Genomic DNA, 25,643 nt, shown 5'->3' on the forward strand with positions numbered 1-25,643 from the left:
CACACACTTCCAAGTACTTGAAATTGCCTTCTCTTGCATTCTTTTCATCGCGTTATCTCCCCCTCTTTACCTCTGCTCTTTTTCTGCCTTTATCATCCTCATTTTTTCACCTTTTTACTAATCTCTTGCTTTTCCTGTTTTGACTTTTTTTGTTGTTGTTTTTTACCCCTTCCTTTTTTCTTTCTTTCCCTCCGTTATGGCAGGATTTCCACAGAGCACTCACCCAAACTGCAGATCCGGAGTCACAGCTATCTGCGGGCGGTGAGTGAGGTTTCCATCAATAGGAGTCTGGACAGCTTGGACCCAGCAGGGCTGCTGGCTTCGCCTAAATTCCGCTCCCGAAACGAGAGCTACATGAGAGCAATGAGCACCATCAGCCAGGTTGGTGGCACTCTGGGTCCCATGCCTGTTTTTTGTTAGCCTCTACAGCCCTCGTACCTCTACTGTTACATCCGATAAAGTTGTGCAGCGGGAGGAAATCCTATCGGTAGCCATTCTAAGACCTAAATTAGCAATCAGGTCACCATCCGGCAAATTATGAAAAAATATGAAAACCCCCAATCTCCTAATTAGTGTGTACGTGTGCATGCTGTTTTCTGGAGCTCAGATGATACCGGCGTTTTCAGATTGGCTAATTAAACAGGAGGGGATGCAGACCTCCCTCAGTTCCCTCCTTTGCCATAATACGCTCTTTCTGCCTCAGCATATTTTACGAACCAAAATGACAAGCTTAAGCTGTGCTACTCATTTAACATGCAACAATGTGATTTTTATGAATAATTCAAAGTCGGATAGGTTCCAAATAATAACGGGCATTTGAGGTGATGTGACAGTTATTGAACATACTGAAGAATTGGCCAGGAAACAAGACACACTCTAACCTGGTGGAGGTCTGTTAATGTATTGGCAGCTGCAAAATAAGATGTTAGTCATTTGGGATTTTGAGCAGTGCTTGATACATTGCATTATTTGTAGTGACAGGGGAGCTTAGTTTACCTTTTTGCCTGGGGTAATGAGAATATGTACTCCCCTCTAAAGCCCAGGGGCAACAGTTTGCCTCACCATCTGAATGATGGACCCCTGAGACATCCCTTCAAGTCCTGGCATGGAGCAGGCCAAGAAGAGAATGTCACACTGGACCTGGCATCAACAAAAAGAATAAAGGTGCTGCTTAGGTTCTCTATTTCACTGTTTGCATCTAGTGTCAGATGGTGTCAATAGACTAAATCGAGGTCCACAAACCTTCCTGATTCCCATCTCTACAAATGTGCACTTACACCTCTGACTCTACACTCTGCTTACCAAGTCCTGCTACTTTCATTTGTGTCACTCCCTGTGAAGATATCCTGGGAACTTTCCTGTTATCTGCCCTCACATAACCCAGTCTGTCCCACACACCCATCTTGCAAGTCTGTCGCAAGTTTTCTGAGTTGTGTTTGCTTTAGACCCTGTTTTGAAGCTGCACTAGCTAATGATGTAGGTGTAATTAGATGTCCTTGAGTCGCATTTCAAATCCCAGTAGTCTTAGCTTTGACACTTCCCATTCTCACCTTTAATAACACGTGTAGTATTTCACTGTGTTGTATGGCCCTTTGAAGTTTTATCCTACAGGGATTCTTCCCCCTCTGCACCCCTTGGGTAGTCTTTTATTTTTCTCCAATGTATTTCTATTTTAAGTGGGCTATATGTAAATTCCTATAAATGGCTTAAAGCTTCACAAGACGGCGTGGAGGTAAAAGCAGTGACAAAAATGAATTGCTGTACTCTGCACTGACATGGAAATTCTGTGATTTGATGTGCTAAAAAAAAAAAAGCTTGAATAATCTATGACGCTTTACCAAAAGGCACAGAATTGTAGAACATAATTCACTGCAAGCGAATATTTCGATGGCTGGATTTCAGTCAAAAGATTTGAAAAATGTTTTGTTGAAAGTATTTTTGCGGTTTTTATTATTTCTCCTTGGCAGAGATGCATTTATACAAAACAAAAATCTTTTTTTTTCTCTCTTTTTTTTTTTTTTGACCAAATGTGGTGAATCTGCCTGCCATAAATTATGGGTAACGCTGAAACCCCAATGTTATGTTGCAGCACCCAATTTGCACTTTAAGTGTGTTTGTATATAAAACTCCTGCCTGGTGAAGCTTTGAGCAGTAGAGTAGTACAGTAACAGCAATTCTTGCGGCACTAAAAGATGTTTCTCTGGCTTTTGCTACTGTAATATATTGTCCATTCACCTTTCTCTTACACTGTGCTGGTGTGCACCTGTGCATTGTTATTTTTCAAGGTGTTCTCTTTTTCCTCTGTGTGGATGTTTGTGTGCACATACTGTATGTATGTCTGTTTGTTTTCCCCTCCTCCACAGGTGAGCGAGGTGGAGGTGAATGGGCAGATCGAGGCAGTGTGTGAGTCAGTGTTCAGTGAGATGGAGTCACAAGCAGTGGATGCCCTAGACCTGCCCATGCCTGGGTGTTTCCGTATGCGGAGCCACAGCTACGTGCGTGCCATAGAGAAAGGCTGCTCACAGGAAGAGGAAGAGGGGAGCGTCACAGTGGGAAGCAGGAGGACCAACTCACCCCCACGCACCACCACCACTGTTAGAACCATCCAGAGCAGCACAGGTGGGTGGGAACATGTGCTTAAGGCATGCATACTCATGTGCTCATGACTGAGTGAACATACATAACCTATTATAAATTCATATGAGCTTAGAAAGTATATTTTATGGATGCACTCTGATTTCTGAATGAATATCTTAATACTGCACTTTACTTGGTTACTTCACTGGAAAGTTTATCCATAAACATGCAATACACATATGATTGATGGTCATCAAGTCAAATCTTCTCCTTTCTTTCCCTCTTCTGCAGAAACCCAGTCTTGGTTATTTCCATAAAAAAGAGCTGACTCGGTTAGCCAGCTGCAGACTAGTTTCACTTTGCAAACACAGACCCAGACCCTCTATATTATTATCCATCTGACCCAGTTTTCTTCTCTGATACAATAAGATGAATGCCGGACTGTTTTTTTTTTCTCGCATAAGAGCTTATTTGAGCTGTAAAGCTCACTGACTGCTGGATCTTATTTTAGCCCTCTTGTGTGCCTCATGGTCTGGAGTGCTTAGTTTTCCAGCATTACTGCATGCAGTATTGATGCTGAGTGGTGCTGGCATCCAGCACTGGGTGCTTCTATGCTTCCCGCTGGAAATCCAAACGTCATTCCCTTACACGGTGCACGTTGAGTCACCATAGCCTGACGCACATTGGTGTTCGCTTCCATTATTATTTAATTATGCCAATTAAAAGACAGCATTTCCCCAAACCAGGTTGACAAAGGTTACAGCCAGCTAATTAAACACATTAACTGCAAATTGGAAGAATTGCAAAACTTGTTCAGTGAATTAAAAGGGCTTACTACTGACTCTGAGCAAACATTTATTTAAGGCTCTTTAAAAACTGCTCCAACTGACTTCTTTGCAGACTATCATTTCCTGCTCCAGTTAGTGAAATTAGACAAAATATGAATTTGCACCCCACCGTTTCTATGATTATATATCAAAGAAGAGGCCAAGTTAGGAATGCAATTAAAGGCAATGGAGGATTCATTTGATTGTTCTGTTGTTTGGTAGTACTTATTGATCTATAAAACGGAGAGAGTGATAAGATGAAGACATTCAAAGCTCCCTCCTCGGAGGAAGGAAGAGATAATGAAGATCATCTATCAGGTGAAGTGTTGTAGGGACTAAAATGGGGTTTTCATCCTAGACAGCTGCTACACGTGGTACAGGAAGTCTCTATTTCTCTGGCTGTCTCACACACGCCTTGCAGGGCTCGCTCTTGATCTGTAACACAAAGGCAACACCTTTAAGCATTTGTCAGGTGACTGGTGACTAAGCAGAGATTTCTTTGCTGTAGCACATATTTTAGAAGCGGTTGCCTCATAGCTGTTGGCATTTTAATGAACATCCTTGTGATGCCTTAGTTGGACAGATGATGGACAGATATTTTATTTTTTGGAATTTCAAAGATGAGATAATAGCCTGGTGTATGGTACTGATGAGGCAACATAACACAACTCCTTCCAGTTGACGGCAATATTCTGTCTCGGGTTTGTGTCATACTTTGTCGACCTCTTGTTACCCTTGACCCTTATTTCCCACCGACCTCCTGGTATCTCAAAATCAGTTGCAACTAAGATTTAAGCACGCAACATGGGACATTAGAACAGTGATATATATTACAAGGTGATGTGGAAAGCATTTAACTGTGATTGGTACTAAAGGTAGGGGATTGCTTCAGATTACTGTCATAACTATACTACTGTACACTTCATCACCTCAGATCTTCACTACAAATTCATCAGTCACTGTAATTAATTATCTCAACCTCTCCTTTGTCTCCCACTGGGGCGAGACCGCGATTAAGAGTAAAAGAAGAGATGGAGACTGGAGAGAGGAGGGAAAAGTCTCTTTGTGTCTGCATTTTGAATGGATTACTTTTTTAATGTGATCATCCAGTTAAAGTTAGGTAGGAGTTGCATATTCTCCTAATGCAGTGTGTAAAGTACAGGGATGGCAGATGGTTTCGAACCACTGAAACAACACCCCCCACATCTTAACACTCCTTAAAAACCTGATAATCAGATTTTATAGAGGTTACGAAGATTTCTGTTTTTCTTCTCAACTATTGAAGGATATTATAAATATCTTTCTAACTGCTGTTTTTGGAAATGAACTGGAAATCTCAACATTTTAGTCATTTCAGTAAATTACTGGCAAATAAGCAAGGGGGGGGGTGTATGGTGCTGTTTGGGATTAGAAACTATCAAAAGGCTAGAATGTGTTTCAGCCGTCAAAGGCAGCATGTGCGGTAGCTGTAAACCTTGCCTCCTGTCCATATTAATGTAGGTAACATGTGCACATAATGGGGATTTGCTGTAAAATTATTGTAGGCTGGCATTTTACAGCACTCAGTACTCAAAGTACCCTTTACCCACGGGAAAATACAGCAAACAATATGCATTTTATAATTTCATATTCATAACAGACATTTGACATTTGCAGTCTCTCGCTCTCTCTCTCAGCTCTCACATAGTAGGCTATAAAGAACATATAACTGTCGGCACGGTGACGTCCTCCTAAGCAAACATTCACAGCTTTTACAGTTTAGTTTATTTCTGTTGTTTCACGATGTGAACGCTCACACGAGCAAACACGCGCACATTAATACATTTCACAGGAAATCGTCTGGGAGCCCAAAGCGAGAAATGAAGACGTTGTTGTGGTGAATATTGCATGATGTTTCTGAAGGCTGGTTCAAGCACCGGTTCCAGAAAAACAGCCCGCACTTATGGTTTTCAGCTCCCACTTGTCCCCACGGCAAAAAGCCAAAATATCACACACACACGCGCAGACACACAGCAGGCAAGAGACCTATCAGCTTCCGCTCATGCTTCTCTCCGGTTTGCCCACTGCACTGCTCCAGCCCATTATTATTGATGATCTTTTTAATCCCGAGGAAGGAGACCGAAGTAAAGGGTTGTCCTTTGATCTCTTCTCTTTGAACGTGAAGTAGCTGTGGCTGCTGTTGCCCGCGTCCGTGCCCGCTTAAACTGGCACATACACGCACACACACGTTAACCTGCGAACTCCCTAACGCAGACATACTGCTATTGCCTCGAACAGACACGTTGGCCAAGACATCAGCTCCTTTGGATCGGTTTAACAAAATCTGGAGCAGATCCTCTTTCTAAAGCTTCGGAAAATCCATAGCAATCGGTTAATGTGAGGATTTTACTGCCTTTAAGCCCTGGCTCCTTCACCCCCACGTCATCTCCAGTTAACATATTCATCACCTCCTCACCCCTGCTTTGTCTTGTCCTCCCTTGCCTTCTTGCTCAACAGCTAGAGCCGCTTCCTTTATACGAGCGAAGCTAGGTGTGTGGGTAAATCAACCTGTTGTGGTACTTCTTCAGGAAGAGTAAATGACCTTGTATTAGAAACTGTATACATGCATATCTTAAGTCTGGGAATTTTGCCATAGCTTCTTATAGTTTCTCTTTCTCTCCCCCTGTTTCCCATGCTCGCTGACCTACTGTCATTTATCCAACCTTACATTTCCCAGCGTCTATTTTTCAGAGGTGCCAAAGGATTTGGTTTTAAAAAAGAAGGGTATTCACACCCTAGCTCCATGTAATCAGTTATAGGACAATATTTGATTTAATGGCTGTGAATTTTTTACAGCCCCTACCAGAGGCATTGTGCTGAATAAAGCATTCCTTAAGTAAGCATTTAAGGCATGCTTGTGTTCCATATTGCCAATGGTCTTGCAAACACTCAAGGGAAAACAACCTCTTTGTTTAGTTCTCTTATGCAGCTTCTAGCATACTTTTTCTATTTGCTTGCACTGCACAAGAGTAATTAAAAAAATGTAATACTAATAAAATACTTGTCATATATCACTGTAGTTTAGATTGGCCGCTTTTGTTAAAAAATGTTTTAGTATAAGTAAAAGACAAAAGAATAATTAAACATGCAAATTAATATAAAGGTTTAGTTGCTCAGGAAGAGAATGGCTGAGTTGCTTTATGTGCTGCATTTAAAAAACACATGCAGCACATAAACTGAGAAAGAAATAAGAAATTTTTCATTTGATTAGGTTTTTTCTTAATTACTTCTCTACCACTTTCTAAAGACCTCTGCACATCAAATGTGATCTTGCTGGGAGTAAGTGTAGGCTAACTTCTCGTAACCAGATCAAATATGTAATACACTCTGCTAAGAAAACCTCTGTAAATTTGGTATTTGCACCAAAAGTCAATAGGGGATCTCATAAAAAGCACAGTATAAATGACAGGGAATCTTATTTCCTGCAAGAAAAGGTTAAATTTTGAGGAAATATGCTTATTGGCTTTATTTAAATAAATCTTGATAAAAACATAATTTTGGCATCAGTAGTAAATATTTGTAATTTACAGATATAAGCTCTGAATGGACCAAATATCTAATACCAATGGGTATGAGGGATTTCCGGGAGATTAGAATATAATAACATCTGCGCTCTTACTGTAGTGGCAGTTAATCACAGTAGGAGTTAGTGGAAAGGTGTCACCAGAGAAAATGACAGAAACCTTGTTGGTTTTGGTATTTCCTATTAGTTACAGACAGCAGCATTTTCCCACATTTGGTCTTCTATGTTTAAAAACACTCAACATACTGGTCTGAGTGTGGGACACTAAACTTACTGCGATGTTTTCAGGCTTTACTCTGTCGAAATCACTAGCCCTGCCTGTGTATTCCAAACTCTGCCTTACAGTAGAGAACTGCAGGCTGAGATAAATCCTGTACAACACTGCCCCCAGGGGCTCAGTGAAACACAGCACCACACCTCTGCTCTTTCTTCCTTCAGAAGCTCTGTGAGTGGGCGGATGAAAAACTACAAGACAGCTTGACCCAATTAAAAACAATCACTGCCATCACTGGCTTTTTTCCAGGAGCTCTGTTCTGAGAGAGCTTGTGCGAATAAATATCTCTGGATGTGCTAAATATATATGGCTGGGTTACAGACCACTGAAGTCTGGCCGAATCAAGATCAAGCCAAGCATTGGGCCAGATTTCCCCTCACACCTCCACCAGCCCACGCAAATATCCCAGAGCAAGGCAGAATTTTGTGTGTCATATGTCAGGGTGACTCATATGTTATAAAAGGGAAGAAAAATGCCACTTTGGGCTCTCTCTGTGTGTCCTCCTATGTTTTTTTTTCTCTCTCTCAAGGTGTGTTTAAGGAGGACTACAGGTGAAAGGCCTTTGTGGCAGCATTAAGTTTGACAGATCCATCAGTCGCGTGAACAATGACCACAGAGTAGGTTTTCTCAGCTTCAGGCTGTGGCAGTCAGTTACTGTGGATTTGGCCATCTGCTTGCCGGTTGTGTCCGTTGATGAGTGATGAGATCAGAGCAAGGTCAGGACTGAAAATGTAGGGCAATCAACTTATTTTTTATTGTGTCGTTGCCATGTATTCTGACTGGTGGCCAATTCTGCAAGTTCATTTTCAATATAAAATGAAAGGGATTAGATACAGGCAGATGTTGGGGAGAACAAAAAAGATTGTATTTTATATAATCTGCATACAAGAAGATCATAACTCCAACAATCCCACAACCCCCATAGGAACTGTGTGCAATAACAAAGGCTAACCCTCCAATAAAATTGCTGCCACTTGGGTTTAGGAACAGCTTAGTGCAAAGGGACACTTTTTTAAACCACAAGGTGGCAGTCATCAGACTGAGTTAATGAATCACATCCTCTGTTTGGCTATTTTTGTGCTTTTGAGTTTTCACATTAGAGGAACTCCAGTTGTATATGTAGGCATGTCAGTGGTGTTGCTCTCAAATTTGGTTTACAAAAGAAGTAAAGTTCTCAACTTTGGGCACACCATCTCACATGAGGATAGCTAGAATGGGAAGACTTCTAATTGGCTTCCAGTAGGAGCATGAGTATATTGTCTGGCTATTGTACATACTCTAAGTATTTCCACATTTTAAGGGATCTCCTGTGGTTTAGGTATTAAATCTCCAAACATATGACTATTTTAAAAAGAAGAAAAAAGGGTAGTGTAACTGGATTAAAGATAACTGTTTTAAAAAATACAATAGTTGTTTTATATATATATGTACAGTACTGTGAAAAGTCTTGAGCCATCCCTAATTTCTTTTTGTTTTGCTTCCAAGGTGATTTTTTATTTTTTTTTGTAATTTTTTTCTCAAGCGCTCCAGTGCTCTGGGCTTTCTGAAGGCCTTTCAAGGTTTTTATTTGGACATGGGCTGATTTTTCACTCATTTTTGGTTTATTCCTCGTACCTGACCATTTTCAGAGGAATGCTTTATGTGTGTTTGTATGTTATGCTCTTAACACTGAACTATGAATCATTTAAGTATAAAATAGGCACCTAATTCAAGGGATGAATCAGTGCTGTGTGTGCACATAACAGACAACTTTGCACCCATTTTAAACTGTATATTTAGGACGTTTGTTACTATCAGCTCGTCACAGTTTGACAGATTTAAAATAGTGTTGTTGGGGTTTTTTTGTTTTGTTTTTTTGCTTTTTTAATGGGCAAGGTGAGCTATTAGTCAGACGCGTGGCATATCTTGGCATGGTGTGCAGTGCGTCCTTAGAAATTTTGAGGAAACTGGAGAAGTGGAGAACAAAAGAAGAATAGGCAGGTCTAAAAACTAATTAGAAACTTGGTGGTGGGGGCAGGATGCATCAAAAATGTGACACAGGACCTGACAGATGCATCTGGCCCTTCAGTTTATGCAGCTACTGTCTCAAAGGCGTCTGATTGGCAATGGCTTAATTTTTCAGCATGGCAGTGATCCAAACACACTGCCAAGGCAGTAAAAGCATACCTGAATAGAAAAACAGACAATGGGACGCTATCAGTCACAGGGACATCAACATTACTGAAGTAGTGTGGGGTTTGAATGTCCTTCAAGAAGCCTGGAGAACTTTTCCTGAAAACTACTTAAAGAGATTAGAAGAAAGCTTGCCTAAGAGAGTTCAGGCTGTGTTGAAGAACAAAAGTGGTCACACCAAACATTGACTTTAAAGCAAATTGGAATTGTACAAACTCTCTTTTTTGCCTTATGCTGTATTTTCTTTAAGTTAGTCAAACTATGTCCAGTTTTCCTAGAAAAATATAAAAAGATGAGGAGTGGCTCGATACTTTTTGCGCAGTTGTCGTTTAGATAAGTTATGCGACATATGTACAAGTTAAAAATGAAGCAATAGTGGTGCCAATTTAGGATTTAAAAAGCGATACGTATTTGAATATCTGAGTAAATCCCTGAGCAACAGGGGCAATAATGAAGTGAGAGGGGGGATTTTTATTAGCGTAAAGTTTTCACTGTGACCGTACGCGGGACTGTCCCACCCTTGAATGACTTATTAAGTTTGCTTGCACGGGGCGGAGGGGGCGAAATCAAGGCGCGTCTACATCCTGACAGAAGATCCAATATCGTCAGAGTGAAAGAGGAAAACCGGGAGAGAAGATTCATCTCAGCACAGTTCTGCCGATTCGCCCTTCACATGCCGTTACTTCAGTGTTTGTACAGCGCGCTGGTGGCCATGTGTGACTACTGGATACACCTTTGTGAGTACAAACTGTTGTTGTGTTTGTCTGTCGTTTGCGAGCGAGGTGAGACCGAAGGCGAGCTGCGGCAAGAAGCGGGGAAGATGAGCGGTGACACCTTCAAAATAAAAGCATGCGCAGCGAAATGTGAACCCGTAACGCGCTGAAATTGTGTTAGACTATTTGAATAATTCGGATAAAGATATTTAAAGGGTCGAAGTGGTGTTCACAGTAGAAATAATGTACGTAAAACCTACCTGTCAAATACAGGAAGTTATACTTTTTAATTTTAAAGTGCGTCAGTGGCATTTTACTGCGAAGGTCCAGAGCGGAAATTTTATTGTGACACTCTTTACACTGAGATCATCCGTGCCCATCCCGTTCTTTCTGCTTATTCATGCTTCTAATGAAATGACTTAAAATCTGTATATATAACGATGACCAAAGTGCTTCATTTAATGTTAATGGAGAATAAAATTATGTGATGCAATCTTTAATTTTAGGAAAGTACATTCTTACCTTCCGTGGTATTTTTAAACCTTATAAAATCAAGTGAAATCTAAAAGTTTTAACAGTTTCTGCTGAGTCATCTGTGTAAAATGCTGTTAAATTAACTTTCAGACCCTCTGCAGCTACTTTCCCTCCAAACTGAACTCCATTTGTACATCTCCCCTGTGAGATTAGCCACAAGTTACATGCCTTCAGCCTCCGCTCATAAAAGCCCAGAAATGTTGATCGTGTTCCAGCTCCTGGTTTATTTTGGTATATGTCTGATGGGGCTGGGTGGGGGGTTGGGAACAGGTGTGGCCTGAATGGCGCAGAGTAAGCCCTGGCACAGCATCACAACATAGTCATCTGCAAGGTCTAGTTATTTAGGTCAGACCAGGGGCGATTCTAGGTTCACATTTTAGGGGGGCTCAGCTCCCGATCATAATGAGATGCATGCAGTGCTTTGCTTTAATATTAATGGAATATGCTGTTTGCAAATGTAACCAGCCCTTTTCACATTTGCAAACCTCAATTCAATTGGATACACATTAAAATGTATCCCTCAAAGGCAACCTAATTAGTTAAATGACCTATTGTAGTGTCTTTCAGTAAATCAGAGTGAAAATCAGAAATTTCAATATAATGCACTGGTTTTAGGGTGAAGCCTTTAGCTATAAAACTCAAGGCAAAGTCCCAGTCGTTAAAGAAGTTTAATAAGTATTTGTTGTAGAAACATGCACAACATTATGTTTCAACCACATAGAGGCAGTTCACCAAGTCATCAAGCACTTAAAGTAGCATTATTCAGTGCAGACATAGGAAAATCAACCTGCCACTCCACAGACCTGTACACGAAGCAAACTGGTAATAGAGTTGTTTTATATAAAAGTTCATGAATTCATACAAAGCCTCCCTTTATTATGCAGTCTCAGCACAGAGCGTCATGTACCCCTATTTCACAAGTGGAGAATGGATTTGTAGTGGCATCCTTTTAACTTGTTGTCACCTGGATCTGGAGCTGTGCTGTAAACAAACACAGAAGCCTAATTCTACCAGAACAGGAATAAACATTTTTAGCACCAGCTCCTGGGCTAGGACACCACAATGTCCCTGCATCATCACAACAGCTTGAACTTTGGCTATATTTCAGTTAAAGCGTGTTTTGAATCTGCATCACTGATTTGTGGCATGAGATTATCTCTGCATCCTTTTTCTGACGCAGCAACGAAAGTCTATTAGGCTATTAATGACAAACCTGCATCAGAAGCAGCAACACCTCTGTGTGCGCACTCTGTAATATCATGACATCAACAACACTGGACATAAAATCTGTTTGCACTCTAGCCTGTACAGTTTTTAATAGACATGTTAGGAAAATATAACAAATGAAGATAATTCCAGAAAATAACACAAAAATACGCTGTTATTACTGCTATTAATATAGTTATTTTTAGGGGTGCTCAGGAGTTCTTGTCAGACTTCTGTTCGTGTTAAAGTGAGCATCCAGAGGGCATAGGAGAACCATGCTGAGCCCCACAGTGAGGAATATCACTGGTGCTACTTACCAGTCCAAGGCCTCGGAGGATAGATGGAGGGCTGCTAAGTCCCCACTGCTTGACAGATGAGCAGTCTGTGGCCCCATGTTTCTTTCCAACCATCTGTGTTTGAGTGAGTCATGCACAGGGTTGCCAGCTATGCTGCCTGCCTGCTCACCTACCATCTTTCGCCGTTCTATTTTCAGATGAGGCTCAGTGTCCCTCCTGAGCGCAACATGCTCTGGACACATGCACATGTACATTACACACATGGCTCCAGTGATCCAACTAGGCCATGGTCATGTGAGATTATGTTGCTATCATGTAAATGAAAAGAGGGCATCCTGAATATGAGCTAATGAGAATTCACCTGCTGACATATTATAATCCATAAAGGCCTTCATCACAGGAACACCAGATTATCAGGTCATAAATAACTCCGAGTTAGTAAAGGCTAATATTTATTTATATATTAAGCTTGGATGTGACAGTTATTCTGCCACTTTAGTTTTAATCAACACCTCTGCTACACTCTTCTTGTTTTTATTTCTTATCTCAAATATTGCTTTTTTCCCTCATACTGTATGGTTTGTTCAACTTTACCCAAAGGGATCATTTCTATCCATCGGTTTTATTCAATCAATTGTTCCAAGTCATCAGCAGTAACTCAAAATTTGCCCAGAAAATTCTTTTCTCTTGGGAAAAGTTTCACCACTAAGTTTTTTAAATGGCAGTTCTTCATATGTATTGGCATTTAAACTGATGCAGTGTGATACAAGGTGATTGTTCCCATAAAGTAAGTTAACTTTAAACAGCAGAGTTGCTTAATAGTTACAGAATAATACTTCTCTACCACATTTTCTTGTTTTTATCAGCTCCTCTACAGCTCACTGTAATACCATGTGTTTTATGCTAGATATCTCTTGGAGCATAGGCACTTTATTGCTTCAAGCTGTATGTTCAAAGCTGCTGCTGCAGATTTGTTGGTTGCACATCCATGATGGGAATCTCCCATTAAGGATTAAGATGAGCTTCGAGGTTTGACGTGTTGTGTGTTTAGAGATGCTCTTCTGCATTCCTTGGTTGTTTGAGTTATTGTTACCTTCTTATCAGCTCAAAGCGGTCTGTCCATTCTCCTCTGACATAAACAAGACCACTCTGTAAATCGTCTGGCACTCCATGCCATGATCAAACTCCCTTAAATTACCTTTCTGTCCCATTCTGACACTCAGTTTGAACTTAAGCAGTTTTTGTTGAGCATGTCTACAAGCCTGAGTTGCTGCCATGTGATTAGCTGATTAGATATTTTTGTTAATGAGCAGTTGAACAGGTGTACCTAACAAAGTGGCCAGTGAGTCTCTTGTTCTATTTTTTGAGTTTGGGCAGAGTTAGGAGTGGTTTAGTGTATCGGATACAAAGCTGCCTCAGGTGTTTTGGGGTGTGTGCGTCTGTGTGACTAACAGATTCACTCATGCTTTCTTTTTTCTCTCTATCTCCTTTTTTACCTTTCAATTCAGTCCTCAGAGAAGCTATTATTAGTCCGCACTGAGTTTGGGTTAGAGACTTAATGAGGGGTTGCATGATGAATGTACACTCAAGGAAAATTAAAAAGTAGAAGCTATGACCTCACTAAAAATTTACTGAGTCATTCACCTGCAGCATTTGTTTAGTAGAGCAACTGACATGTCTTTGGATGCGATGTGCCAGAATTAAACTTCACTTTTAGGTGTTCTTGCTGAGGTTTTCTTAACTCGCTTTCAACTTTTCCCCTTTCATCAGCCTGCTAATTCCTCTGCACTGTGGTTAAAGTTAATTCCAGATTTCTGGTAATCCATTCGAAAAGCTGAAATGAGACTAAAGAACAAAGATAAAGAGGTCAGGTGAAAATGTTGTTAATTAAAACAGCTAAGCACTAAGCCATGAAGCTCTATTGGAGCTCTGCAGAGCAGACAGCGCTAACCAACTCCTTACCGACACATGATTATTTTTTTTAGTTTCTGAATAGAACTGCATGTTTTCACCCATGTTTTAGCATTTTAAATAAATCTCCAATTATTTGGAAAAAGTTGAAAATGCTGTACAAGATGATAGTTTTTACTCTGGTATCTGCTTTGTACAACTCTTTGGGTTACAGAAGATGTTTATACCTCTCTGATTTATGATGCAGTATTTAATAATGAATGTGTATTAGTTAGTGAAGCCGGCTTTTTTGGTGCCTTTTTGAACATCAGCATTCAAAAATATCTATTTTTCTTATTACTCACAATATTCCAGTTTCAAATAAACAGGAAAAAAACTGCAACTCATCTTCTGTGTCTTTGAACTAGGACAATAAACAAGTATAGAAATAAACAAAATATATGAGCACATGGCAAGATTTTATATAAGATTTTTTGCATAAAACAGGCTAATACGTTTATGCTAATTATTTCAATGTAATTTCTCTCAAATGTAATTTATATATGAAGCTGATATGTAGAGGATAATAAATAAAAATAGATTTTTGTTTATTTTTATCTTACTTGTAAACAGGAAAAAAAAAAGTGCGGTGCTTCTAATGAAATGATCGTCTCTGTTTGGTTTACAGAAATTCTTTCAGTCCTAGTTGGTCACCACTAGAGGGAGCCGAATTCCTACTCGTAGAATAAATCCTTTTGGTGTTTTACCACAACAGTAGGTTGTGTATGTGAGGCAAGTCATAAGTTCTCCTCTCAGATTACTGTCAGATGTTATTTTTGGTGGAGTTTCTGCCTCATCAATGCTACCGGTGTGTTTTTCTGTGTGTGTAACATACACAGGGACTGGGAGAGAGGAATTAGTCATCAATATGAGTTGCTGTACCCCTGAGTGATGACTGACATTTATGCTATCCTTGATGTATATATGCCTCCAAGACACTGACATCAAACAGTGTTTGCTGAGGACGCTGTACAGGAATGCACCTTTGAGCGCCATCAATCCTCCGAACCATGCCTGTTCCTCGGTAACGCACGAACACGTATAGTATTCTCTGAATCCTGCTCTGGCCGTTAATTATAGGGCTAGATAAAGCCCTGTGTTAGCAACCTACGCCTCTGTATGTGAACTACACCTGTGTGTCAGTGGATCAAAGGTGCCATCCTCTAAGGTGGAATTATTATTCAAAGAGGGATGTAAATTAAACAGTACTCTGGTGTCATCTGTCTCTGATTCTCTCTTCTGCACCCTCTCTCTCTCTCTCACACACACACACACCTGCATAATGCTGTCATTCTACTTGCTTTGATGGTTCGAGTAGGTGTGTTTGACAGGAAACAAGGGCTGGGTCAAGGCATGTAGTGACAAACTAGCACAGGCGCAGCACACATGTGGAATAAAAAGGAGAAAGACGCCATTCTCAGTTGCGGTTGGCAGCTGTAACTCAATGGGGTTTTTTTGAGCATCAGGGTGTGTGTACGCATGCGACGGTGTCAAAGTGTTTGTGTGTGGCTTCTCCATTTGCAGCTGCGGGATCAAGCCCAAACTGGGAGCTCAATGTGGGTAAACTGTGATTTGGCTATCTCTCTTCCTGGAGAAGATAAATCCTAGCCATGCTGGTGTGTCAGCCGCTCAGTAATTACTTCATCCTGTCACGACTGTCTGAGAATGCAAGCCAGTGGGAACTTGCACTGTCGCTCTTTCACTGACTTGAGTGGAAAACACTGAGCATCTCTTTCACAGTGACAACTTAAGAGTGTTAGTCACAAGATAAATAGATCCAGAGGAATTGAATTTAGTTCAAAAGTTTTACATCTGTGGATCTGCTTTTCTAGCTTTTCCAGCTCTGTTTTAAATGTATCATCGATGTGCTGGACCGTATACCTTCCTTTCTAATTTTTTTCCGTCAGATGTCTAAAAGAAAATTCAATTTGAAGGAAATCCAGCTCTTGTGATTCTGATGTAGCAAAGTAAAGACATGCAATATGAAATCTTTCACTAGATGTCATCATAGTCTCAACTGCTTTGAAGTGTTTTGCCAGTTCAATTTGGCAATCAGGACCAACTTGTAAGTGTTGACCCATATAATGCATAACCTAAGGTCTGATGCAATGTGATCGTAAGTAACCTTTGATTAAAAGCTGGATCTGCAGGCCCTTTGCTATAACATAGCATCAATCAGGTTTAATTATTATGTTTCCATGATCTGAATCATCAGTGATTTCCTGCCTCAACATGCTCTGGAGCAGAATAAAAGTGAATAGGATAAATCTGCAGGACTTAAAGCTTTTTAGGTGGCTGCTGGGTGTCTATATTTACTTACGACTTAATTGGTCCCTGCTTGTTACGGCTTGGAATGCTTTGATTATAGCCGTTTAAGGAGGAAGAGTGGTGCTTTTGACACAGGAAACACAAGCAAAGAGAATGTCATTCATTCCTCTCGTCCTGCCATTGGTTTGGAAAAAAGTTAAGCGAGCGGGGGAAAATGAGAAAGGGGCGCGGGGAGGAGTTGACAGGGCTACTGCAAACACAAAGAATGGCTGCGGCAATGCACCCCTGCTGTCTGCACTCTGCAGAAAGTGCACATACTACAGTTTCCTGTTAATGTGAGGAATTCACTATTTTACTTTGAGGATTACTTAAAAAGAGTAAACCGCTCATTTGGTGTGTTAGATCAGGTGGATAGGGGCTCCACTGTCAGGTAGGGACTATCCCACTCCCCATTTTTGCTCTTCCTGTCTGTGTTTTGGCATCAGGGGCAAAGGAAAAGCAAGGCCCTGAAAGGATTTCCTTACTGTTGACTATGGATGATCCTCGTGGCTCCTGAATGCTAAAGCTGGGCAGGGCAGGGCCTGCAAACTTAAAGCCCTCAGGGAATGAAAACATAAGAGGGAGTGGGATATATAGTTAAATCTCTTCCAAATGAGATGGGAGTTTTTTTGAAGAGCAGAAAAACATGGGGTTTTTTGCCATATTGTCTTTACAGAATGTTGAAAGTTTTTACTTTATTTGACAGCAAAATTATGTGGTTGAGAGTTCATGTTGCTTTCACTGTTCTGGAGAGGGGAGAGAATATGTTGGAGTAAGTCAGAGGAAGGGTGCATGGCTGTAAGTGGGTGGTTTGGGCTGTGCAGTGTGGGAGGCCAGGCCCCAGTGCAAATTAAAGACTTCTCTGTGAAAGTCCCAGACTCAGCTACAGTAATGTGTGCGTGTGTGTGTGTGCCTTAGTAACTGAGCCTGTATGCAAGCGGCCGGCGGGGAAGACACCCAGCCCTCCTTTTTTTCTTCTTTTTTTTACCAGTCATTAAAAATAAGCCGCAACTCACCGCTGGTGCATACTGAGAGACAGCAAGCGGGAGAGAAGGAATGCATCTCCTCTTTCTCCTCCCTTTCTTAAAGCTTTGCTGCTTCACTAACCAAGTAAAACAGAGAGGAAAGAGGAGGAGGGGGGAGGCTGTGTCGAAGGGGACTGATTTGACTCAGATTTTTGAGACACATGCTCAGAACCCTCCCCCTTGTTAAAAAAAAAAAAAAAAAAAAGTAGCAGGAGTGTTTTTTCCAGGAGGGAAGAGAGAGAAAGAGATGAATGGGAAAAGGAATCCAGGAGACAAACGGGTGCTCTCAGCAGGAGAGTGGGAATGCTGGAGAGACCATTGTTCCTCCCCCGTAAGATTCAGCAGGGAGTGCATGTAAACACACAGGAAGAAGGGAGAGAGGGGTGTGAAAAGTCACACCTGAGAGAGACACCCAGAGCTCTGTATCATCTTCATAGGTTTTCATATTTGTCCTGATTCATGCTCGTTGCATTCACATTCCTTTTGGGCGCACACAGACGCCTATAGCGGCAATCTCATCTTTCGTTCTGCCCCCCCGACCCCGTCAACAGGATGTATAGGGTCAGAAGGTCAGGAATGAAAACCACAAAAGACTGTGCACTAGTGTTGCCTGGTTCTTGTTCCAAATCCCCCCTTTAGCCTCTCTTGTACCTCCTGCCTTCCTTTTTCCTTCGTTTTTCCCCTTCCTCTCTCTTAACTTTCCATCTACCCCCCACCTCCCAGTTTCTCCTCTCATATAGGAGAAACAGAAGGCCAAACGTTTGGTTTTGGGCCCAGATGGCTTTAGTGTGCCTCTGGCAGTGGATTAGGCCGCCAGTGTCTCCTTTCCCCTCCATGTGCAAGTGGTCAGGACAAAGAACGTCAAAGAGGGGGAAAGGGGGAAGGAATGCGAGGAGAAAAAACCCCCAGTGCTGTGAAACAACACCCGACACTGATGTTTCATGGCATTCCTGGAAGAGTAAACTCAAACGCTTGTAAAAACAGCAAGCCAGCTTTCCTTTTACTTTTTGTGCCCGGTCATTTTATGAATCAAGTTTTGACTTTTTTCTTTCTTTCTTTTTTTTGGGGGGGGGACTTTTAGAGTAACTCCACAGGAAACTTGTAGCATGCCTTTTCTTGTTGGAGGAAAGAAGAAGTGAACTTTTGACCACATTCTGCTGCATTTATATGTAAATAACAACTGCAGCAAGCAGTGATCCTTCATGTAATGACATGACATCGGTATTGTGTTTCAGGCCCCAAAGCTGATGCCTCCGTGCACGCAAGCGTGCGTGTGTGTTTGCGTATCAGCCTCTTGTGTTTTTGTCGCCTTTGTGTTTGCTGTTTATGCCCAGTGACCATTATTCCCAAGGCTTGTGGTTCTATTTTTCTGTTCTTGGCTGTAATTCCACAGGCTTTTAGTTCTAGAGGACACTCATGCTTTATCTGAACTGTATTCAGCACTTGGAGACAGTGTGGTGGCAACACTGGTGTGTTGTGTGTATTTTTAGTTTAAAAGCCACTGGCCTAAGTGGCTTGTGTTATCCACTTAGCAAGACAAAAAGACCACATCAAGGCTTCTCTCTTCTTCTTTAAAAAGAATTGAACAAGTGTCATATTCTTAGACACTGCTCAATCACAAATATAACTTCACGTAATGACTTATCTGATTTCCCCCTCAGCTACATGATTCTGTTTTTCAGTATGCTAGACTTGTTACAGTTGCCCATGCTGTCATTGCCAGCACATCTGATGTGTCACTGCGCACACTGAGCTAGTCTGCTCTTAAAGTATCAGTCACTCTGTGAGCAATGCTGTGGGAAATGAGTGCAGTGAAAGCATGCGTGAGATGTGTGGGTGTGCTAGCGTTAGTGTTTGAGCTAATACTCAGGTTTATGGCCCACAAAGCTGCTGGAATGTACAGTAAGTGAAGTAAACGGCATGGCACACTTTGTCCTATCTCACTTCCCTTTCTGTTATTTTATCTTTATCTCTTTCTCATGCTCTTCTAATTCTCCCCCTTATGTTGAGTGACTATATGCTTGCTTTCAGCCCCTGCAGGCAGGTCTTTTGGACAGAAAGAAAAGGCTGATGTATTTCTTCGTGTGTCTGTTGGCTCGTCAGGCCGAGGAGAAAGGGAGAAGAAAAAATCTGGCCTGGAGCCATCACAGGGCAGGTCTAACAAGAAAGCCCCTTGATTTAAAACAACAAAAATGTGGGCTTGTCTGAAGAAGACAAGCCCACATGCTTCACTACTGTACAGCGAGGAACTTTGAGAGTACATATTTATGTGAAATCCTGGTTGATTATACCTGTCAGTGCAACAAGTGTCATCTAGCATGCATTTACAGTGTTGATGTTGGCAATTACACTATTGTTAGAGTAATTGTTAGTCATTTGATGATTTTTATATACATGTATAAGACAATCAGCTGCGTAGTTCAAGAGTGATGTGATCCTAAAACATTAGATCTACACCTAAAATGAAAAGCTTAATGTGAACTTTCAGTTTTTATAGTTTTCCCCCTTTAGTTTTTAACGTCTCAGTCCACATTGTATCTGTCCATACCTGTCACTGATTGACAGGGCGAGAAGAGCATCAAGCCATAAAAGAGGAATCCAGGTAACCAGGCTTTCTATTTGAACTTGGAACACAGGAAAGTAGGTTAAGTGAAATAAATCTATTGCCTAACAGGGAGCAGCTGCCTGCCAGATTTAGCGGTGGCTGACAGTTGTAAACAAACTCTTATCTAGTGATTCAGGAGACACAAGCCTGCCAGGTCAGTTACCCACTGTTGACACGGGTTTCTGTCAGTAGGGGCACGCTGAGAACACAACTTTGTTGATAGCACTGCTGGTGTGAGGACACTAGAGGCATATTTGACACATGTTTCATACTGATATGCATCCTTATGATAACGTAAAAAAAATACATTTAAATCAGCAGTTTGTTCAGGATGTTTACAACTTTGGCACCATTTGCACTAAAAGCTACCACCCCCAAAAGCACTCACACATGCTAAATATACTCCTTTAAAGGGCAGTCACAGACCGCCACCTTCCCCTCCTTCTCATATATACGCATAGGCACACACAGTGAGCTATTGTTACTGAGTGCTCAGGCATCTGGAGAGCAGAAACCCTCTCTGCCGACCTTTGACCTCTGGTGGCTGGGAGCTGCAGACTGACTTGGAAGTCTCATAGAAACTTTTAGGTGACTCACAGGCCTGTCAGAAACGTTCATGTTTCATTGTATATCATGTGCCGTGTTTGTTGTGTCTGTAATACTAACCTAGCAGTGATAAGTAACAAACAGCTAATCTGCTATCTTAAGTTTTGTTTTTAGCATGTAGAAAGTGTTAAAGGACAAGGCTTCTCGTAATCTCTTTCAGTTTCTTTCAGTTTAAAGTAGCCTTCCAGAGGCAGTGTTGAGTCAGGATTGGTATTAGTGCTGCACTGTTGTTCAGAACAGCAGTGAAACGTCATACGGTCTGAACCTTTCAAGTGCTTGTCATCCAATAACACTGTCCCTGAAACACAATGACAAGCCTTTTTGAAAACAGTCCAAGAAAAACTGGTTGGTAGACTTTAGCATTCAGCTGTACAAAGGCAGCTCTTCAAGGCAAAAAAAAAAAACCCAAAACACTCTCGGATATTTATTTACAGTGCAGGAGCGCTCAGCTGCTGTGCCTCTGCTGATATTCTGCTTTTTGTTTCACTTTTTCACTTCAGCTTTTAAGTTTTCCTGGTGACTGGTGTAACCTGTCAGAGTAAACAAATGACCAGTGGAAGCTCTTTCTCTGCTTGCTGGTGGTAAAATACCAGGCCTCCCAGCAAACTTCATGTTGCTATGTGATGCCATGGTGACGCTATCACAAAGGACTCCAGCTGGGCCTCTGTGTGAGTGAGCGTGCTTGATGGGGAGTGAGACGGACAAATGGACAAAGTGAGCAGAAGGAGTCGGGCAGTAACTCTGTGATTTACCCGGGTCCCTCCTCCTCCGTCTTGTTCGACTCTTCTTCTGTGTTCGCTCTTCTCTCCCCTCTGGCAGACCCCGATCCCAAACATAGTGCAGCTGGACGCAGCTGTCAATATTCCCCCATTCCGACCGCCCCTCATCCCAGTCTTTGTATTTCTTTGGATGGTGGTGGATTTGCCCTTGGCCCCCGCACGGGGGAGCTCATTCCTGTTAGCTAGCCTCTTAAACCAAACCGTCTGCTCTTTGAAGTGGCCTATCCCACAGATATACAGATTGGAGATTACAAGGCAGCTGCCTGCCTTCAATCTGTCTAGTAACATGAACACGGTGATTAAATAAAGGAAACAGCATACACCTATGCAGGCACACAAATGGGGCGCAGTCAAAAAAAAGAAAAGGAGAAAAAAAAGAGGTGGCTAGCGAGTCTGTTTTTGTTCCTAAGGCCGGAGAAATGAATGGAGACTTGCTTTGTCTCAGGGGAGGGAAGAGGGCTTTCTTTGATATTATCAAGCCCACGGGTGGGAAGAGTGCCCTGCCAAGAAGAACTGCTATTCACACCAACTTGTCTGCATGGGACTTTTGAAGCGTTTGTCAAAAGAGGATTTGGCAGAGAGCCACTAAAGTTTTGTCATTCACAAACTCCTCTCCTCTTGGAGATGACAATGCTTGAAGCAGGCTGCACCTACCTCTCCGTGGGAAGAGAGATAAAATTCCACATTCTTTTTCCATTAAGCGAGGAAGTTAGTCCTGTTTTGGTTTTGGTTTTTTGCACACAAGAGAATATGAACTTTCTTTACTCTTTGATCAAGGCTGCACTGACCTGATATTATAAAGTGACAGACAAACCTCTCTGTGTGTTCGTCACTGTTTATCTGTGGTTAGTAAAGAGAGGTTTTCACATTCCTTTCTAAGGGTTTGATGGAGTCCTGCATCACATTCCTGTTTCACTCTGTCCTTGAATGCTTGTGAGTGTGGGAGGTCCAGGGCAGTATAGCTGTCTAATGCTTTCATGGCTGTAAGGGGGTTGAGCTATTTTCTTATCAGCTATGTGGAAACTGGAAACTTGGTCTCAGTCTAATCCGGGAAGTTGTTTTGGTCAGATGTTTTCGGCTAATTTTTCTGTATATACAGGCTAAAGTTAAAGGATTCACTTGTTTAATTTCATTATAATTTAAAGTTTTTTCAACATAAAACTAAAATCCTTTATTTTGTTAAATGCTTGACTTCACATCCTTTCACGAGTTTGCATACTGGTACAGGCTGGTACGCTGCTGACAACAGTTCCTGATGGATAGAGAGCATATCATTGGCAGGAAGTGTGCGGTCTGCCTTGATGTGGAGAAGCTGAAATGTTAAGCAGGGTTGTGTCAATGTTATTTGTGTGCCTCTCCAGGCCTGTGTGCGCGTACTTGTGCGTGGGCATGTTCAGACTCCCGAGTGTTTACTTAACCTGTCTTGGCATTTGAAACCCCTGTCATTCTCCACTGTGTCTGGCTCTCACAGTGACAGCTAGGGTGGGACACAGCGCGTCGTCTCCAGTTTCATGCAGTCTTTTTCTTTTCTTTTTTTTCCTTTGAGCAGATGAAAACCCTTTTTAACCCTTCTGTAGGCTTGAGAGGAGTTCACACACATATACAGTCATCCAACATGTGCACATACACACATGTGACTTTTAGATGACTTCAGGGAATAGAAACTGAAAGATGATGCATGCTCTCCTTTGAAACCCCATGGTTGATAGGGGCAGGACCTCGCCCTCTCTCTCTCTGTGTGAGTGCATGCGTGTGTGCGATGTACATTTTTTTTGTTCTTATGGGTTTGTACTGTGTGACCTTTCTGAAGATTAGACCTGGATCTCGATTATTTTCCCTAGAAAACTGTTAGATTGAAACATCAGTGCAAATATGGCACACTTAGATAAGTTTGTTTGGTTTTGGCAGTAATTCCCATACATGCACTATCTGTAAAGAATTACACATGGTATTTAGCTTCAGAAGGAAATACAGTAAATCATCCTTTTTCCCCTTTATTGTGGTTTGTTTTGCCATCATCAAAGACACTCACAAGCTGTGATCTCCACTCAGTGCAGCACTCGTCTTATCTGAATACTTTCCAGCTTGTCAAAAGGCTCAAATCTTCACTAGGAGGAGGAGGAGGAGGAGGAGGACGGGTACAGACGAATGACTCTGACAAACCAAAAGGATGAAGTCAGCCCCACTGCTCACCTCCAGTATATTAAGGCCTCTCTGTAGCTGTCAGCGAGATGGCAAGACACAAAGCAAACAAGAGCTCTCTCTGTAATAGTTATATACAGCGCTGCGTGTGCTGGGTGTGGTTGGCAACAGTTGTGTGCCGCGCACAGACTCCCGATCTCACCATGGTAGGATGTTTGTCTTTTGTAGGGATTAAAAAGGGATCCAGGAAACCTGCCGTCCTAGTTTTGCCACAGAACGCAGAAAGGGCGACCTACTTTTGATGGTAGCACCAAGCCAGGAAGGAGACTCCAAATCATAATATAGTTAGGAGGTGGCTGTTTTTATCTTTCCTCACACAGGCTATGCTTCTTGTCTTTTGGCATGTTTCTAAGGCTTCTGACTCAGTGTGTGTGTGTGTGTGTCAGAGAGGCTCCATTGTCTGCACACAACCTGTAGCTGTAACATGAGAGGGTGAGAATGCTGACAGCAAGAGGAAGACAGTTACTGGGAAAAGCAATGATGATTTTTTTTTTTTTTCATACATACTTGCTTGCATTTAACAGAAAGCCTCGAGGGTGCATGCAGCTCTGTAGCTGGCTTCAGCAGTGTCATTTACCTTCTGTCACGTAAGGACACATAAGCAGGGAGAGCTATATTTGGCACGATCACATTGCTCTGGATGTGTACAGTCAGTGCGTATAGAGCTTAACCATCTAGATCAGTGGGTCAAGTGGCTGACATACTAATCCTATTACTAGATGCAGCTCTGATTTGTCAAAGTTGGCTCTCATCTACTGCACATTTTGACTGCAGCACAGAAGTCTAAGACCTCTGGGTGAACTGCCATCTATCTACATATATGTAAAAAATTAATTTCAATGGCGGTTACTGTATGTTTGATGTCCTTCATCTACTTTACGTTTACTTCTTTAAATGTTTATTAAATTATTATTGTATTTGCATTTAAGTGGACCCTGCTTCACAAATATCCACTTCTCTCAAACCTCGCACCTCTAGGTTCTAACACAGACTCAAGCACCAAGATATTTCTGACGTCCGTCCTTTTTTGTGTGCGTCTTCTTTGCAGTGTCATCATGCATCACCACCTACAAAAAGACCCCTCCTCCGGTCCCACCACGAACTACCCCATCCAAACCTTTTATATCGATCACAGCCCAAAGCAGCACCGAGTCCGCCCAGGATGCGTACATGGACGGGGGTCCCGGCACACGAACAGGTATCAGTTCCCAGCCGGGCCTGTCCAACTCTACAGAGAGCATCGATAGCATGAAGGCCCTGACGGCGGCCATAGAGGCAGCTAACGCTCAGGTGCACGGCCCTGCGAGCCAGCACGTCACCAACAGCACCATCACCATCACTGCCACCGCCACCACCTCCGCAGTTGCACACGTCTCCGCGGACACCAAGGCGCAGAGAGAAGCTCTCCGCAAGTGCCTGTCCATAGGGATCCAGGTTTGTAAATAAGACTGGGTTTCAGTCAGAGTTCTAATCCAGTTTTTCTGGCATGCAGACAGTTTGAGAATTTCTCCCCCTTCTCTTAGGTGGACCCAGAAGAAGGAGGGCCCACAGAGGAGCAGTCTAAATTCCAGTCGATAGGAATTCAGGTGGAGGACGAGCGATGGTGAGTAGAAACAAAAAAGGGAGTAGATGTTCTTAAAGTGAAACTGGATAAGTCTAAGGAGAGAGATGAAACAAGGATATCAGAAAGAGGGCTTTCTGAAACCAGGGTAGGTTGATAATGTGCGTTACAGGCTTTTGCCCCCCCCGCACTGGCTTCCCTACAGCAGCTGTCCACAGTTGAGGGGTGGCTGGCGTCAGAGCCCCCTCAACTAAGGGCCCCAAATGACAGCTGGGCCAGAGGATGTGGTATAGGGAGATTGGAAAGCTGAGGGGGTGAGTTGACAGCCATCTGTTGCTTCAGTCATTGTGATTCAGGCTGTTTGAGGCTGCGTGTTTGTGTATGTGTGGGAGGGAGTGAGGGAGGGAGAAGAGGAGGGAGTTTTATTGGGTTTGTTTAGGTCTGAGA

At 42.2% G+C, this 25,643-nt stretch overlaps 1 protein-coding gene across 4 annotated transcripts in view; it reads left to right on the top strand.

Annotated features, from left to right (window-relative positions):
• Positions 1-25,643, top strand: part of dlgap1b (discs, large (Drosophila) homolog-associated protein 1b) — a 95,516-nt gene that overhangs the window by 60,239 nt on the left and 9,634 nt on the right. For 3 of the 4 annotated variants that reach the window (XM_019363096.2, XM_005448919.4, XM_019363095.2), the window contains exons 5-9: positions 204-381; positions 1,039-1,164; positions 2,364-2,619; positions 24,684-25,069; positions 25,159-25,238. In XM_019363096.2, the coding sequence (XP_019218641.1) occupies positions 204-381; positions 1,039-1,164; positions 2,364-2,619; positions 24,684-25,069; positions 25,159-25,238 (1,026 nt within the window). The remainder of the gene's footprint in view (positions 1-203; positions 382-1,038; positions 1,165-2,363; positions 2,620-24,683; positions 25,070-25,158; positions 25,239-25,643) is intronic. The other variant, XM_003439219.5, reaches the window with a different exon arrangement.

This window comes from Oreochromis niloticus, linkage group LG9 (genome assembly GCF_001858045.2).
Source record: "Oreochromis niloticus isolate F11D_XX linkage group LG9, O_niloticus_UMD_NMBU, whole genome shotgun sequence".
Taxonomy (NCBI): Eukaryota; Metazoa; Chordata; class Actinopteri; order Cichliformes; family Cichlidae; genus Oreochromis; species Oreochromis niloticus.